Genomic DNA, 17,732 nt, shown 5'->3' with positions numbered 1-17,732 from the left:
TACTCTGCTATGTGGTCCAGCAGCTTTCGGGTCAGCTCCTCAAAGTGTGCTGGGACACCCCACCCTATGGAGCTGTTGCCGGGGAAGTTTATTGCCAAAACAAACACACTATACAAGGAGACCTTTGTTAGGTGCCTCACCCAGGCCAGGGGAACTCAGAGGATAAGGGAGGCAGACCAGGGGCTGAACAAAAAAATAGGTTCCCTGCCTTTACCTCGGCCTATGCACCCCTTCCCTCTCCCCAGAACTTTCTAGGTCCCGTTAGTTACTCAGTTCATAATGGCTCTTCCGGTTAGTAGGGTCAGAAACATCAGGCACTTGGCTATAATGAGAGCTGCTCTGTTTGTATAAACCATGATGCCCTGCCACCCCGGCACCTTCTATTCTTGAATGTCTCTTGTCTGTGGTGTGGGCAGGGACAATCAGTTATCTTCTGCAAAATGAGACTAGGGTGAGACAGGACAATGTTTATGTCTTAGGCCACTGGAAGGTGACCGTCACCAAGGGGAATGTGCAAGCTCTGGAACCAATGGGAGAGAGCCGACTGGTTAGCTCAGAGGCTGGGTGTCCTCCAGCTCCCACAATGTGGGTCCCTTTCACAACAGCTCATTCCAAGATTACTTAACCTCAGGTAGGGAATGAAGATAGGTACTGGGCACAGACTCATTTGTTTTTGCTTTTTTTGAGACAAGAACTCACATTGCAGCCCAGGTTGGCTTGGAGCTCACTATATAGCCCAGGCTGACCTCAAACTCACTACAATCCTCCCCATCCTACCTCCCAAGCGTTGGGATTACAGACATGATCCATCCTGGAAGAGAAGATGGTGCTGTCAGCAGTACCTGCCTCAGTGATGGGGGCTGGGAGATTAGAAAGACTGTTATAAGCAGTATATGTGGTAGCTAACAGCAAGGCTGTAAGATTGAGGGACGCCTCAGCTCCTTTGGGGAGACATTATGAACTGAGTAACTAATGAGACCTTCCATTTTTTACACGGGCTAGACAAACACTCTACTGCTGAGCCGTTATCTCAGACACGTCAGGGCTCCCTGGTCTCTAAGCTTTTGACATGCACCATCACAGTCTCAGAAAGATCTCTGCAGGACTCTTCCAGGGAGACAGTGCATGCCCCCTAAACTGGAGGCCTGGATGGCTAGAGAGATCCAGCTGCCCCAGGGAGTCCCAAGTGAGGCAGCTGCACGCTTTCAGGAGCTCCTAGGAGGAGGAACTGAGAGTGTAAATACATGCAGGGGATGGGAGAGGCTATGGTTATCAACCACAGTTTCACTGGGAAGCAACCCAAGGGGAGGAAGGGGGAGGCAGAGAGGCTGCCTGACACTGGCCTCCACTGCCCAGTAAAGACCAACCCTTGCCACTGGGCTCCCCCTGCTGGACCCAAGCAGAAAAGTCCTGTAAATTGACTCCCCAACTGGCCAGTCTGCTGAGGTGCCTCATGGGGGCAGACAAGATGAAATCAGGTTAAACATTAATATCACATATGGCTGACAAGTTTTTATTACACACTTGTACACTGGATCTGACAGTTGAGATCACACTAAAGCTTGGGGGACACACACAACCCCCTAACAGCGGTGGGGTACAACACTTCTCAACAATTCATCGGCATACACTAATAAAGTCACAATCCATGGCACATTAGCGAAAGGGGTGAGGTAAGTAAGGGTACCTGGCCAATGGCCACAGGGACAATGTCCATCCTGGACCCAGGCTTAAGTGGGGGATCAGTACAGGACAAAGTTGCCTTGGGAGGAGCCTTTGTCAGTGACAGAGGCTAAAGCACACAGCCACAAAGTCAAAAGAAGGCAGGTGTCCAGAGTAACAAGTTCAAGGCCAACCAGAACATATAATGGTTTGTCTGAGTCACAGCAAACATGGGCTGGCCTGGCTCCTTTCCATGGCCAGTAAGCCTTTTGTATCTGCAGCCTGATTAATCTATTATTGGAAACGGAGTCAGACTAGTTGCAGCTCCCGAGATGGGCTTCCCCCAAACCCAGGAGCAAAATCAAGGGAATAGTTAGGAGATTGATTCTTTGCTATTTGTGATTCTCTGCAACACAACTGTACTCGGTTCCAGCAGCTAACTGATTCCGAGTTCAGAGAACTTGGAGGGCGAGTCCTGGAGAGACGTAGGTAGAAGGGATAAGAAAGGAAATGGGCTTAGCTTAAAAACAAAGACTAGAGCTGGGCCTGGTGGCAGAAGCCTGCAATCAATGCTACTCAAGGGACTGAGGCGAGGAACTCAAGGCCAAGACTTGCCTGGGATATACACACAGTGAGTTCAGGGCTAGCCTAGGCAACTTAGTCTTGAAATAAAAGGTAAAAATAAATCAATGCCGGGGCTCTAGTGCAGTGGTAAAGTGTTGCCTAGCGTGACCAAGGTTCAAACCCAGTGCCACACACACAGAAAGTCGACCTGGCTCCCACAAACCCAGTGCGCCCCCCCCCCCACACACACACAGAGGGTTGGCCTGGCTCCCATTTTCTCATCCTGTCTTAACACCTCTCCTCCACTCTCTTCCCCCGGTGATTCCCCAACATTCTTGAGTCCAGTGTCAAGGTGCCAGTCTCTCATACACCCAGTCTTCCTCCCCGCGGTGGGTCATCGGTCCCAGAGGGGAGTCTCCTGTCGCCAGGCCTCGACGGAAGACAATACGATCATGCAGGCGGTTGGTTTGGCCTTGCCAGAACTCCATCACTTGGGGGTACAGGACGTAGCCACCCCTACAGAAGAAGCAGAGGTTTACTGTGCCCACCTCCCCTCTCATCCCAAGCTCTCTTGCAGGAAGCTCCTGGGATTCAGCTGAGGGCTTGCTTCTCAGAGAAGGATATCTATAATTCCAGACAGGGCTGCAGGGTCCCTTTCCGGATGGCCACCAAGCATAGGTATCACTTACCAGTACTCCGGCTTGGGCACCTCTTGGTCCTGGTAGAGCTGCCCCAGTTCCTCATTTTTCTTTCTCAGGTACTGTTCAAAGAAGAAGACAGAGGAAGAGCCAGGAACGGGAAATGGTCCACTGAAGGACTTACATACATAGGCTCTGGGGCGGGAGCCAGGCCAGGTGTTGGGGTCAGAGGTGAGGAAACTAGGCCTGTGTTGCGGTAAATCTCTTGCCCATAGGGAGTCTATAGAATAACGACACAAGTCAATAAGTATCAAATGAATGCTGCATGCCTAGATTGGGCAGATTTACCATTAAACTACACTATTTCCCCGGCTATGAGAGCTCTTAACAACTTGCGGTTTCCTAGGTCAAGGCCTTCTTCGATTTGTTGCGGTAAATCTCTTGCCCATAGGGAGTCCATAGAATAACGACACAAGTCAGTAAGTATCAAATGAATGTGCATGCCTCGATTGGGCAGATTTACCATTAAACTACACTATAACTCATACAGAAATACAAAGCTTAGACCCAGTTAAAAAAAAAATAGGTATATCTTACATTGGTAAGAAATCTTTATAATAATTACAAGGTTGAAATTATAATCTCTTACATTGATATGGAATTTATATTAATATATTACTCTCATGTAGGCATTGTACCTATATATCTTATTTAGAAATACAAGGCTTAGACCCAGTCCTTTTTAATCAAAAAAAAAAAAAATTAGTGGAAAGGAATTAACAGACAACTGTTCAGATTGCCTTACATAGTTGATTTCCAAAAACGTCAGAAATCCATAGAATTGACATTACAAACATTCTGATATAAACATTTATTTTATTGGAGACCTATCTGATCCTGACAGCTTCCCAGTCTGGATTCTAAGAAGAAATTGAGCATCTTTGGAGTTACACCAGTTGTGGTATGACAGCCACTAGGCAAGAATTGCCTCTTTTAATCTACAGACAAAATAGTGTGCAAAAAAGAAACACACTTGCAGAATAGTCCACTGATTATATCTGCCAAGACAGAGTAATCAGCCCTTAGTAATTCTGCATTACTAGGTCTGTCAGATGATTCCTGGGCCAGAAGGCTGAAGACCAGATGCTCCAACGTTTTGAAATAAGGAACTGTCTACATGTTCAGTGGTCTATTTAAATTCGCTGAGTTTTAGAAGCCACGCTTTGTGCTTCCCTTATCTTTAATTAACTAGTCATCCTGGATTTCTGATGGGGTTGAAGATTTATAATCTCACAGCCAACCCAGGCTATTTACTTTGAGAAGATGATTTTCAGATGCTATTCATTTTGAAGACAGGACATAAGCCAGGTTCAGAACTAAGTTTTTTAATTGAGAGAGATGGCAAAGGTTCTATTTAGTTAACAAAAATTAGGGACTGGGTGTTAGGTTTATCTTGTACTTTAACAAACACAACATGGTAATATAGTTAGTGTTCAATTAATATGTGAAAAGAAAAAAAAATTTTTATTATTGGACAAAAAGGGGGAAATGTGGTGGATAGCCCTAGCCTCTTGTTGTCATGGTAACTCCACTCCTGGGAGGGGCTGCAAAGGAGGAGTGAATCTTGTAAACCTTCTGTCCAATCAAATTTGTTAAATAAAGGCTACAGCCAGTGATTGGGCAGTAGAAGAGGAGTGGGAGGAGCCAGAGGCAGGAAAAGGGAAAAGACGAGGAGAGCAGGGGGGAGAGAGGAGAAGCGGCGGAGTTTTCAGTTGGTCGAGGGAGAGGGCAGTTGGTCGAGAGAGAGAGAGAGAGAGAGAGAGAGAGAGAGAGAGAGAGAGAGAGAGAGAGAGAGAGAAGACGAAGAAGGCCTTGACCTAGGAAACCGCAAGTTGTTCAGAGCTCTCATAGCCGGGGAAATAGTGTAGTTTAATGGTAAATCTGCCCAATCTAGGCATGCAGCATTCATTTGATACTTATTGACTTGTGTCGTTATTCTATGGACTCCCTATGGGCAAGAGATTTACCGCAACAGGCCTGGGCACTGGTCAAGAGGCGGGCCAGATAGAGGAGGCCCGTTTCCCATCATCCCCTGCTCTTCTCCCCTAGGGACATCATCCTTTTCTGCTAAGTTGACAGGACCCTGGCATCTCCTGGAGACAGCCTCTGGGGATGAGCTCAGGGCCTGGCTCATCAAGAGGATCATACAGAAGCCCTACTTACCTCCCGATCAGGAATCACAGAACTCTGGCGACTGACTACAGCCCCAATCTGGCTGCTCTTGGGGCGGGAATGGAAGTAGTTCTCAGCCTCCTTCTCTGGTAGTTTCTTCACAGGGCCTTCCACACGCACCTGTTCGTGGATGAACCTGGCTAGGTGATGCTTGGCACTACTAACCCTTTCTGGGCACAGGCCCAGTTTCTCGTATTCCATCAGCTGCCCCAACACTCCCAGCCCCTAGACTCTCTGAAAGCTGTCTGAGAGGCAGAGTGGCCAGGCCCAGGCAGAATATGATTCCTAAGTTCACGTTTAAATTCACCCCGCCCACGTAGCCCACCGGAAGCTGTCGTGGGGATGATCACTCACCTGACGGTTCAGGGGCTCCCAGTAGAAGACAAGAGAGGCAAAGGGGTTAGAGTCCTGGAAAGAAGAGAAAAGCCATAGGTACCTTCCTCACATAGGAGGAAGGCAGAAGATGGAGGAGGATACCATCAACAGATACATTCACTGTTACATCTCATTCAAAGGTGAGCCTCCTGTGACACATCTGAAGACAAGTCCTCAGGGGCCGAGGAACATGCTGAACTTTACACAGCCAGTGGCAGAGCTGGGTGTAAGCCAGGCTAACTCCAGCGTGAGGCTCGGCCATTTCAATCACCACAATTGTGGTTTTGAATATTTCTGTTCTTGTTTTTGATACAGGGTCCTACCTGGTAGCCTAGACTGATTTGAATTTGTACTAATCCTCCTGCCTCAGCCGCCTGAGTCCTGGGAGGCATGAACCACCACACCCAACTCACTCCTGGAGTTTTGAGAGTGGATGTGAAACGCACCTCGGCATGGCTTCACCAAATTCATACGAAATACCAACTCCTGTGTACCTTAGAACAGGTGTTGGGGATAAAACAGATTAAATGAAAGTGGCAACTTTTGTTCCACAGAGCTTAGTATGTAGAGGAGACAAGTGTCAACCATGTAATCACGTAAACGAATGCGTAGCCAGAAGCAAATATATATATATATATATATATATATATATATGTGTGTGTGTGTGTGTGTGTGTGTGTGTGTGTGTGTGTACACACACACACAAAGTAGTGCTGTAAGGTGCACCACGGGCAGACAGTGCCAGGCACCAGCTCAGTGTTAGGTAAAGGTTTCTCTAATGTGGGACCACGTGGATGAGACCTGAAGGAACGGGTGCTGATTGGATAGCAGATGCGGAGGAGGGTGTGGTTTATTCATTCACAGTGCAAAGGCCTGGAAGCAGGAGGGAGCCTGAGCAGAGATGATGTAAGCCAGGGCCGAGGCTAGCCCTGTCCACCCTGGGAGGATTTACCCTGACCCTCACCAGCTCTTTCCCCTTCCGACTCTCGTAGTTAGTGAAGAAGCGGAAGCCATCCTTGCCAAAGCCCTTCAGCAGCAGCATGCGGGCAGAGGGTTTTCCGTCTCTAGGGGGCACACAGCAGAGCAGCATGTCAGAACCCGTTCCAGTGTTCTCACCCCTTCAGCCACGTCCCCTTATCGAGGCAAATGTCAACCGTGTAAAACATGTAAACAAATGCATAGACATAAACTGAAAAGAAAAAAAAGGCAGAGAGTCAAGCTGTGGGATCCGATGCCATCAAACAATGCCCTTGGGATGTCCAGGAGGTATTAGTGTGATTCCACTTATCTGTGGTTCCTTGTGGATCAAACAGTATCCCCTGAGGGATGTATGGCACACTGCCCTAGCCATCGTGTGACTGTTTTTGGAAGATAGAAGTTTTAGGGAGGCAATTAAGATTAAATGTAGTTTGTGGGATGGGACTCTGTCTAATCCAGTAAGACTGGTGTCTTTGTAAGAAGAGAGACAAGACAGAGTGGGTGCTCCCTCAAAGGTCACATGAGGACACAGTAAGGGGGCGGCTATCTTCAGAGGCATCACCAGACACCACCCCTGACAACCACTTGCTCTCAGACTTCTAGCCTCCAGAAGTGTAAACAGTAAACTTCTGTGGCCCATAGTACTTTGCTACGACACTGATGAAAACCTTGTAATACCGGGAGAGACTAGATCAACAACAACGCATGGAACCAATGCATCACACCAAGGGGCAATGGGGGACAGTCCTCTGCTCGGAGCTCTGAGTAACTGAGAGGAGATGTCAAAACCCCATCTTGACGACTGGTGCTTTAGTGAGAAGGGACAAGAGGAGCCAAATAAGAGGCTGACCTTAAGAGATTTCTCAAGGGGTATGGCTGATTGCTAAGTCCCATGTTGGGTTTCAAGAGAGGAATTAGGGCCTCAGGGGCAGTCCCAGCAGATGTAGCTCCAAAAGGGAAGATAGGGCTTCAGCAGATAGGAGCCTGAGGGAGGCCAAGGGCTGTGAGTGGATACATCAGGGATCAAGATGTATAAGACACTGCATTTTACCACTAGAGAGTATTCAGTGATCTGGCTTTGGTTTACCAGTTAAGCGCTGGTGAGAAGCAGAACTGGCTTTAATAGCAGAACTGAAAATATAATAACATTGAGAGCACTTAATTTAGGTCTTCCTAACCTCCAACTCCATCTGGAACCACCCACACAGGGGCCGCTGGCTGTGCATACCTGGTGCAGGTAGCCAGACACATAGCATTGGCTTCTCCTATATCCGGACATTGAACAGCCTCCTCAAACCAGGAAGCAAACTGCTTTATGGGATCCAGAGAGGTCAGATGAGCCTCCTCAAATGCCTAGAAAGAGAGGTTGACTTCATTTAATGAACGTACAAGGTTTTCTCTGTGCCTGGTAACGGGTAGAGGTGCTTTTCAAATGTAAATGCATTTAGCCTTCATAATGATGACCTTGAAAGAAAGAAAAAAACAAACAAACAAACAAACAAACCACTACCCAGGAAGTAAGTTCTATGTCCATTTACAGATGAAACAGGCATAAAATGGCCCGATAAGTTTCTGAGTCTCCTAAGGAGGAAGAGATGAACGAGGGCTCGAGCCTGCTTGAAGCTCCCATGGGTCACCTCGCTCTCTTTCAAGAAGTAGTTCTAAGGTTTCAAAGAAGCCTCCATTTCAGTCAAGCGCTCCGGCACATGTTTACGTACAAGCACACTTGACCACTGTAGCTCCGGATCTCAACTCCAAAACTGATCTCTTGGTCCCTGACCTGAGGAGGGAGAAGACGACCCAGGAGGTGCTGAGGGGAGGTTAGAATGAAGAGCTTCCAGGTTAGTCTTAAACTCACCGTGTAGCAGAAGGACCCTGAACTTTGGATCCACCATGCCTAGTCCATTTGGTGCTAAGGGTGGAACCCAGACTCCACTGAACTCAGCTACAAGCCCACCTTCTGCTTCTCTACTATTTTATGCTACGTTTATGACTGTCTTACGCATTTTACAAATGCCTAAATACAGGCTGGTGAGATGGCCCAGCAGGTAAAGACATCGACCACCAAACCTGATGACCCGAGTTCATTTCTGATGTGATGGAAGGAGAAAACCAGTTCCTGAAAGTTGTCCCCTGATATACACGTATAAACACACACACACACTGTAAATGTATCAAAATGTAAAGATGAGAAAACCCCCAAACCCACAGCATCCTTGTGAAGTAGGTATTATCACTTTGCAGGTGAGTAAGCTGAGGTCCAGAAAGCATAAATTGCCCATGGTGATATAGTCAGAAAAGGGCTGGGTTCCAACGCAGGTGGGCTCTGAAGTCAAGGGGCCTGAGTCACGTTAATCCGCGTTTACCCTAAGGCCCTCCCCAGTGGTTGTCTCTGAAACCCCCTTCTCTCGTCAGGGTGACCCCTAAATCCTGTTGCCTTTAAGGCGCTCCTCCAACCCTTTGGTAGATAATTTAAGGACACCCCCTTTCCGTGTCCCGGTGGCAGCGGCAGCACCTCTCGGTCCCCGCGGTAACTCTTGCGCATCGGTCCCAGGTCCATGGCAGCACCCCGACAGCACAGGTGACGGAGGTAGCCCGGCCACTTCGCAGGTCTCCTGAACGTCACAGTGACGCTCAGCAGCCCGCACGTCATGTAAGCAGTCGGCCACGTGACCCAGCGTCGCCTGGCCCTGGGTTCCTCTGGATTCGGAACCAATTGCTCAGCTTGTGTATCTAGCCTGGGAAGGAAGAATTTACTAGAGCCCCAAACGAAGTAATAATTCCTAAGTTCTCGGAACCAAGGAGGCCAGGATCAGCCAATAGCTGCCCAGGACCAAAGCAGGGATCCAGATGCGGAGAGCTCATTGGTTTGAGTTTCCTGAAACGAGACCAATTAGAGAGGGAGTGGAGGAACCTAGCAGCCAATGGGCAGCGCCTCCAGGGGCGGGAGCAGAGAGACAAGGAACTGCTGCCACCGCCGTTAACAAGCACGTGGAGTTTTGTTAAAGGTATACGGACTGCAGCCAAGGCGGGGGCGGGGCGAAGTCTCGGGGCTGGAGAGGACAGGTCCGCATAGGTGGCCGGCCTGCGGTGGGCTCCTGAAGAAGAACGTAGGACAGGAATCGGCTCCTGGCAGCGGCGGTTGGAAGATTGGGCAAGGAAACATGGTTTTGGGGCCAGACTCTAAAGCAAAGGTGATGGGGGCACAGAGAGAGAGGCTGAGGGAGAAGAGTGTGGCTTGAGGGTATGGAGAGGCTGAAACTGCCTTGTAAACCACAGGACCGGTGCTGAGGGTCGTGGTGGTGGGCTGATACTTTGGGGACTGGGGCAGTGCTCTGGGGTCAGGAGGAGACGCTGAGGTGAGAAGGGGGTCGGCTGAATAGAAAGAAGAGAGGAAATTGGAATCAGGCTACCCCAGACCAGAATGGTCTTCCCTTATAACTTTCCTAAGGGTTGGGCTGGGCGTAGAACATCCTATTTCTGGGCAATGGTGTTAATACTAGCCACTGCTCTAACTGATGGAAAGGCTGTTTCTTTCCCAAGCCTCTTTCAACTTGGTTGTTTACTCCTTTTCACGTTTCCTCTTGTTGTTGTTTTTATTTCTTTGTTCCTTTCTAGTTAGTGGGAAGCATAGTTCTTAGTTAATGACAGCAGTAGCCAGCCAAGGATGCAGGGGACAGGTGCTGCAAACTGACTTCAGGCTGTGGATGTCTGGCTGGGAGAGAAGTACGAAACCCCGAAAGTGGTCCTTCCAGTCGTGATCTGCCTGGGGCAGCCTGTGGTGGAGATGGCTCTAGCCCTGGTGCCTACCAGCATCCTGAGTGGGAGCCACAGAGCCATGTAGACAGGCAGCTAGCACTGTGCCAGGTAAGAGACCTTCTTGGCCTGCCTAGGTGTCTGCCGTGGGAACTAGTTATCATGTGTTTACAGCTTGAGCCAATGGAATCTGTTACACGGGAAACAAGACGAAGCTTGCTGGGCAAAGTGGTGCATGCCGGTCATCTCAGCACTTAGTCTAAGGCTAGCCTTGGCTACCTTATAGCAAGTGTGAGGCTAGCCTAGATTTGGATTTTTGGTGCCGTCTTCATTTTCTCCCATGACCATGATGCATGATGGGGAGAATTGTCTGGTTCTTGCAGTTGCCCGAAGTTGACCAAAGTAGTCATTAGCATCTTTTATAAGGTCTACTCTTGTTTATATCCCTGGGTTGCTCGTACATTGGAGCTGGACATCATGGGTACTAAGACTTCAGAGACAGGAGCATGACCTGGATGTGGCACCACACACCTGTGACCCCAGCCCTTGTGAGATGGAGGTAAAGGATCGTGAGATTAAGACCAGCTGTGTAGAGAGCACTGCCTTAAAAAAGAAAGAGAAATAACCATGAGGTGTGTATTTATATAGCCTATCCATTCAGGAAACATTCACTAGAGACTACCTTTGGGCCAGGCATTGAGCCAGGTCTTACAGTACCAATGTGAAGGCCATTACATGGTTCCTGTCCACAGTGACAGGTCTGTGAGCTAGAGAGAGTCGCAGGTGGTTAGCATGGTCCTGTTAGGCAAAGGAAAACCGGACTAAAGGGGGACAATCAGTGCAGAAAGGCTTCGTCGTGGCCGTGGGAGCTGACTGTAGATTTGTCTTAAAGGGTATTTGCCAGATGGGTGGTGGAACGGGTGTTTAGGAAGAAGGAAAGTGGCCAGTAGCTGATGCATCTGGGACCTTGGAGCCATGAGATGCTGCTGAAGCCAGGCAGTGAGAAGGACGGGAGATGCTGGAGCAGCAGCCTGATGCTCCTTGCTGAAGACAAGTCCCACCCCTAAAGGTAGTGAAGGCCTGTCTTTTAGACATAGTGTTTCTAATTTTTTTATATTGTGACATTGTGTCCCTACAAGTCTACATTTGAGGTGGGCGTTTCTATTTGTTTAAGACGTTGGGGGGGGGGGCAGATGTGGTAGAATGTCCCTGCTAGCCAGCTACTTTAGAAGGTGAGGCAGGAGGATTATGAGTCTGAGGCCAGCCTGGGCAGCTGAGCATTTGTCTCCAAAGAAAGGCTTGATTAAGGGCTGGGGGTGTAGCCCAATGGCAGAGCGCTCGCACCCCATGGACCAGGTTCCAGATTCCAGCCACAGCTCCATAGAAACTAAGCCAACCCAGATGGGAAAGGAAGAAGAGCTTGAGTCTAACAGCCTCTCACTTCCTTGGCAACAGTGCAGGGAAGTTAGCTGTTGACTCCTTTTCTGTATTTTCCTTTTGTCTGGAAGTTAACAAGTAGGCTTGTATTTTGCTTTTCTGCTAAGTGGGATTTGGTGTCTAAACCACAAAGTGGCCCTGCGGTGCATAACCAGAGGCAGGACAAAGCCCTGGAGATGTTTCCTTTCATTGTTTTTGGAACTGGCACTGCATTTTCTTCCTGGTACTGCGTTGGCCACCCTCCGACTTTGTAGTAGTGTTCTTTTCTTGAGACAGGCTTAACACAGTAAGCAGTGTCTCCTGAAATGACATCGCACACGGCCTTTTCAGGATGAAGCAGTGAAGTTCAGGGTTCAGGGGCTGAGTCTTGACTGTTTGCTTCTAAAGTTTTCTTTTCTGTTTTTAAAACACAGGACTGTTTATCAACACGTAGCTCTGCCTTTTCTGGAACTTTCTGTGTAGACCAGGCTGACCATAAACTCACAGACATCCCCCTGTCTCTGCCTCCTTAGTACTGAGATTACAGTCATGCACCACCATGCCCAGCATTCATTCATATTCTCTCTCTCTCTCTCTCTCTCTCTCTCTCTCTCTCTCTCTCTCTCTCTGTGGCTTTTTGAGACAGGGTTTCTCTGTGCAGCCCTGGCTGTCCTAGAACTCAATTTATAGACTAGGCTGGCCTCGAACTCACAGAGATCCATCTGCCTCTGCCTCCAGACTCTGGTGACCAAGTGGATGACAAGGGAGGGAGAGTGAGACTGGTGGCCAGAAGCTGCTGGGAGTAGTTATAGTGCTGTCCGTGTGGAAGCCGAGGGGTAAGGGGTGGGGACAGGGACGTGGCTAATGTATAAATGTTGTGGAGAGGGATCAGCTTACCAGGCCTGACCTTTAGGCTGTATGGGTGCTGCTAACTTATCAGTTGGAGAAGTTTTGGGAAAAGATGAATGCATAGGCTGTTGAGGATTTATGGGACAGCCATGTTTGGTTGGGCAGGAAAGTGGAAGTTGGAGTCTGAGGGAAAGCCTTAGGCTGATGATATCAGTTCGTGTCATGAGCCTCCAAAGTGGCGCTTGAAGCCATAGGGAGGCTGAGGTTGTGTGAGAGGAGTAGCTTGGAATTAGGGAAGATGTTGAGGAGGCCAAGGGTAGGTGGTAGTGATATTGGTGTGTTACACCCTCCAGGTTTCCAGGAGGGTGCAGGAGAAGGGTCTGTGCCTGAGCAATGCCGTGGGCTAGGACTCTATAAAGATTCAGGAAGCCTCCGCCTTGGTGAATTCAGCTTAGAGGGACAAGTCCCATGAAAGGGTGAAGGCTGGCTTCCTGCCAGCAGGTGGCTACTTTCCCCTTCCCCGCCCCTGTAGCTTATGGGGGTGGGGTGGGGGCTAGTTTTGGGCCTTGCTTGGGTGGGACTTGGGAAGACCAGACCTTATCAGTGTCCCCACCCCCCAGTGGGGCTTTGTGGCTAAACCCTTCCTGACAGACATAGATAGCTTCCCAGACTTGGCCTGTGCTGTTCATTCAATGTAGTTGGTATTGCCCACAAGCCTGGGAGCTTCTCTGAGGTGGAGTGAGGGAGTGGAGTGAGTCTTACTTCCTGTGGCACAGTCTAAAAATCCTAGCCAACGGGCATCCTCAGGAAGGGTGCATCTGTAGCGAAAAGGGCCATATCCAGGTTCAGTGAAAGAGGACCCCTGATGTCCCCTGACCTCTGAGTGCAACTGCTACCATCATGTGTCGGCTACAGTTTTTTTAATGATGTCACCTCGACCCCAAAGATTTCAGGCAAGGGTTAGAGGGGATAGCTCAGTAGATGAAGGCACCTACCTCTAAGCCTAACAAACTGAGTTCAATCCTCAGGACCCACTTGATCGAAGAACAGACTTCTGCACTCTGTCCTCTAGTTTCCACGTGGACACACACACACACACACACACACACACACACACAGACACAGACACTCTGGTAACCTCACAAATAGTCTCAGACCTGAGGCAGGATTTCATCCTCATTTAGTTCTCCACAATCTATATTCCACTGACCAAGAATTTGGCAAGTGGCTGCTTCATAGCATAGTAAAATAAGAGGGAGCAGGGCGGGGTGTGTGTGTGTGTGTGTGTGTGTGTGTGTGTGTGTGTGATAAGGGCAGGTGGTGGCTATCGAGTTCTGGGTGTAGCTAGTGAACTCTGCCTGAGCCAGAGCCTTTGCCTTATGTCCCTGGACTCTGAGGGGCCTAGCCAGCTAGTTGATGTTAGTCAGCTGTCCTCCATAGGCCATTGCTCAGTGGTCTGCTCTAATTGTGAAGTTGGTTGGGTGATTTGGGGGGAGAGGTGGAGGCACGTTGAAGCGCTATCTTGCCCTGTAGCCTCACTGACCTAGAACTCACTGTATAGATACAGCACTCCCAAGTGTTGGGATTAAAGGTGTGTGCAACCACTATCAGGCTATTTATTTATTTTATAGATTTAGACAGTTTTATGCAGCCTAGCCTAGCCTTGAATTCTTTGTATAGTCAAGGCTAGCCTTTAATTCCTGGCCTTCATTCCTTTACTTCATAAGACTGCAGGTACATGGCTTGAAACTAAATTTAGACAGGTTATAGAATATGAGGCGGGCTGGAGAGATGGCTCAGGAGTTAAGAGCGCTGTTCTTCCAGAGGTCCTGAGTTCAAATCCCAGCAACCACATGGTGGCTCCCATCCACCTATAATGAGATCTGATGCCCCCTTCTGGTGTGTCTGAGGACAGCTACAGTGTACTTATATATAATAAATAAATAATTGTTTAAAAAAAAAGAATATGAGGCTTCAAGGAAGTTGGGGACAGGTGTGCAGATTAATGACCAGGGCCCCTTTCCATCATGTAAGAGAGCAGGAGGCTAGGAAGGACCTGAGCATGCTCAGAAGAACATGTCAGTAAAGAGTGTAGAGACCGAACTGCCAGTAGGCAGATGGTAACACTGTTCATAGGTGTCAGCAGAGACATGGAACCTAAACTGGACTAGAGACCACTCAAATCATAGCATAGCTAAATAAATAAATAGAGTCTGCCTGCTAGAGACCATTCACATTACATTATAGCAAAATAAATAAATATATAAATACATAAATCAAATCTGCCACTTTCTGCCCGTGTCTTGAAAATGTATGTGAGACTGAATTCAAAGGACATGTTTTAAGATAGCAAAACATCTTGCTCTTGGTCAGGAATATGTGGAAAATGTTCAGTTTGTTGAAAAAAAAAGTGGGGGGAGGTGAATAAGTTTTAAATTGTGAAGAGGGCAGATGCAGAGAGAGAAAAAAGCAGCTGTTACATAAACCAGATTAACTGTGTAATGGTGTGAATGAGAATGGTCCCGACAAGCTCATATGTTTGAATGCTTGGGCCCCAGTTAGCAGAACTGTTTGGGAAGGATTAGGAGGTGTGGCTTTTCTGGGAGAGGTGTGGGACTCAAAAACCCATAGCAGGCCTAGTGTCCCTCTTTTTTTTACCTGTTGTCTGAAGATCAGGATGTAAAAACTCTCAGCTACTACCCCAGTGCCATTCCTGTCAGCTTCCTGCTATGATAATTAAGGACTAACCCTCTAAAAGTGTAAACAAGCCCCCAGTCAAATACTGTCTTTTATATGAGTTGCCTTGATCCTGGTTTCTCTACACAGGAATAGTAACTCAGACAAACTGTTACATTAACTAAAGAACCCTCATTCTGCCATTGGACAGTCGCCCTTAGGGCATAAGCCTGACCACCAAAGGTTCCAAGTTGGGAAATGCACATTCATTTGAAAGGAGAAAGCTTGTGAGATGGAGAGGTGGCTCAGTGGTTAAGAGCACTGTCTGCTCTTCCAGAGGTCCTGAGTTGCTCTTCCAGAGTTCAATTCCCAGCAACTCCAGACAACCACCGTACACAGAGGGCAACGGCACCTGTGGCAGAAGAGGGCAAGACCGTATCTGGAGCAAGAGTTACAAGGTCAAGGAGACTGGCACCAGTGTTCCTGAAAGCTCCCCAAGCCAGGTCTGTGTGGTAGAGTTGGTTCCCTACAGGGAGGCTCTGCGAGGCCACTGTCTGAAGCTGTGGAGGTGAGGCCTAAGTTACAGTGGAGACCCTGGGATGCTGGAGATCCTAGGGTCATGGGACATTGAATGAGGAAAGCTGCAGGCATGAAGTGGAGAGTGTGCTTTAGGCAGCAGAGCTGGAGGCCAGGGCTGCCTAAGACTGGTGGAGCCTAGATGGTGTTGCCACGAGTCCCAGATGCCAGATATGGAGCTTTTTTTTTTTTTTTTTTTTTTTTATGGTTTTCTTTTTCTTTCTCTTCTTCCTTTTTCACTTCTTTTCTTCTTCCTTGTCCTCTTTCATCTTCCTCTTCCTTCTTTTCTTATTCTTCTCTCCCTCCAACCCCTAAGACAGGGTTTCTCTGTGTAGCCCTGGCTGTCCTGGAACTTGCTCTGTAGTCTAGGCTAGGCTTACACTCAGAGATCCACCTGTGTCTGCCTCCCTAGTGGGCAAGCTTCAGGTTTTTTGTGCCGGATCTTACTCTCGCTTTGGTTTGATCGTTCCCTGTGCTTCCCTCACGGCCTTCCTTTTGGAATGGGAGATTTTACCTTGTATGTTAGAAATGTATGGCTCATTGTTTGTCTCTCTCACAGTTAAGGGCCTTCCTGCATTTCAATGGAGGAGATACAGACTTTTGATATTAGAACTGTTAAGACTGTGGAGACTTTTAGAGATGGCTTAGATGCATTTTATATTATCAGGGCCAGAGGTAGGATGTTATAAAGTGATGTGTTTGACTGTCAAGTTGATAAGAGGTGATGGTTAATCTTTGCTAACTTGGCTAAATCTAGAATCAAGCAGGGTTCCTGCAGAGGTATAACTGAAGAAGACCATCCTAGAATAGGGTCCTGCACTGACTAAAAAGGAGGGAAAGGAAGCCAGCTGAGCACTGGTGTTTATCTCTTTCTGCTTCTTAACTATAAACTCAGTGTAACCAGTACCCTACACACCCACTCCCATGGCATCCTACTGTGATAACCCTGTGATTCCCTCAAACCCTGAGCCAAAACAGATCCTTCCTTAAGCTCAGGTAATTTGTCCCAGCGATAATAGTAGCTAATACACAGAGGCACTGAAAAGGTCATTGTAAAGATAGACAGGGTAGTTTGAAAGAAGGTTTGCTAATTAACAACAAGAGGTGCTGGAGAAATGGCGCCACAGTCAAAAGCACTGGCTGCTTTTGCACTGGATCAGGGTTTAGTTCCCAGCACCTACTTGTAACTCCAGTTCCAGGATGATCCAGTGCCCTCTTCTGGCCTCTGTGGGCATTGCATGCATGTCATACAGATGCATGTATGCAGACAAAACACAAAAATACAAAAAGCAAAACAAAAAGCTTATATGGTAGCAGATGTCTGAGGTGGGAGGATCTTAAGTTCAGGGTCCTTGAACTCTATACAGTGAAATTGTCTTAAGTCAAAAGGAAACAAAAAAAAGGGAGTCAGCTCAGCATAATGTAAGGGGCCTTGGAGTCAGTTCCCAGGGAAGAGAAACCCCTGTGCCTGAGGCAGTGTATGGCAGAAAGGTCAGCTGACCAATGTGCCCCTTTGCCCTACCCAGCAAGGCTTTCCCCAGTTGCCAGAGCTTCACTGAGATGCAGGCTGGTGGGCTAATGACAGAGTTGATCCAGCTGTTGGTTTATATTGCCCAAAGGGCCTAAGATTAGGCAGTAAGGGTCTCCCCCTGCTGCTGCTGAAGTGATCAAGGGCTGAGACCTATGTCCTTTTTATTTTTCAGCTATGTGGGGTTGACTGGCTCTGGGAAAAGCTGTTGGCAGTGCAGGTGGCTGGCGACAGGATGGAGTGTGAGGCCTGGCACCAGGATGGTGACGCAGAAGCCCGAGTGCTCAGCAGGGCTGGGGTCCTGGCTGCTCTGAGGGTGAGTACAAATGTCCAGTTTCTTACATGTCTGCGGCAGACTGGCCTCTCCCTCCAGCCTGGCTGCTGCTTTTCAGGCCTCCAGGCTTGCACACTAACTCAAGTTTGAAATCTGAATAAATCACCATCTCTGACCTCTCTGTAGTTCTGCCAAAATGAAAAGGTCC

General features: G+C 48.3%; 1 protein-coding gene and 1 long non-coding RNA gene across 9 annotated transcripts in view; one reads left to right on the top strand and one right to left on the bottom strand.

Annotated features, from left to right (window-relative positions):
- Window positions 1–1,492: 1,492 nt before the first annotated feature.
- On the bottom strand, window positions 1,493–9,255 carry Pnpo (pyridoxamine 5'-phosphate oxidase). Its single transcript, XM_034505458.3, has 7 exons — window positions 8,965–9,255; window positions 7,678–7,802; window positions 6,436–6,535; window positions 5,451–5,504; window positions 5,088–5,216; window positions 2,916–2,986; window positions 1,493–2,742 (listed from the first exon to the last, which is right to left on the bottom strand). The coding sequence occupies exons 1-7, from the start codon at window positions 9,100–9,102 to the stop codon at window positions 2,574–2,576; spliced, it is 786 nt and encodes a 261-aa protein (XP_034361349.1). The 5' UTR covers window positions 9,103–9,255; the 3' UTR covers window positions 1,493–2,573.
- Window positions 9,256–9,355: 100 nt separating this feature from the next.
- The window catches only part of LOC117710536 (uncharacterized), a 29,093-nt gene continuing 20,716 nt past the window's right edge, over window positions 9,356–17,732 (top strand). For 5 of the 8 annotated variants that reach the window (XR_013111063.1, XR_013111067.1, XR_004607064.2 and 2 more), the window contains exons 1-2: window positions 9,466–10,316; window positions 17,426–17,566. This is a non-coding gene — a long non-coding RNA (uncharacterized LOC117710536). The other 3 variants (XR_013111064.1, XR_013111066.1, XR_013111062.1) reach the window with 3 other exon arrangements.

This window comes from Arvicanthis niloticus, chromosome 6, assembly GCF_011762505.2.
Source record: "Arvicanthis niloticus isolate mArvNil1 chromosome 6, mArvNil1.pat.X, whole genome shotgun sequence".
Taxonomy (NCBI): Eukaryota; Metazoa; Chordata; class Mammalia; order Rodentia; family Muridae; genus Arvicanthis; species Arvicanthis niloticus.
The sequence above is the reverse complement of the archived record's forward strand: the minus strand, read 5'-3'. Positions and strand labels throughout refer to the sequence as shown.

What these genes read in the sequence shown, in the direction of transcription:
- Pnpo (XM_034505458.3), bottom strand. Translation starts at nt 9,102, where the DNA reads ATGACGTGCGGGCTGCTGAGCGTCACTGTGACGTTCAGGAGACCTGCG. An exon ending in GTTACCGCGGGGACCGAGAG is followed by an intron (nt 7,803 to 8,964) that starts GTGCTGCCGCTG and finishes CTCTCTTTCTAG; the next exon opens with GCATTTGAGGAGGCTCATCT. An exon ending in GTGCCCAAGCCGGAGTACTG is followed by an intron (nt 2,743 to 2,915) that starts GTAAGTGATACC and finishes CTTCTTCTGTAG; the next exon opens with GGGTGGCTACGTCCTGTACC.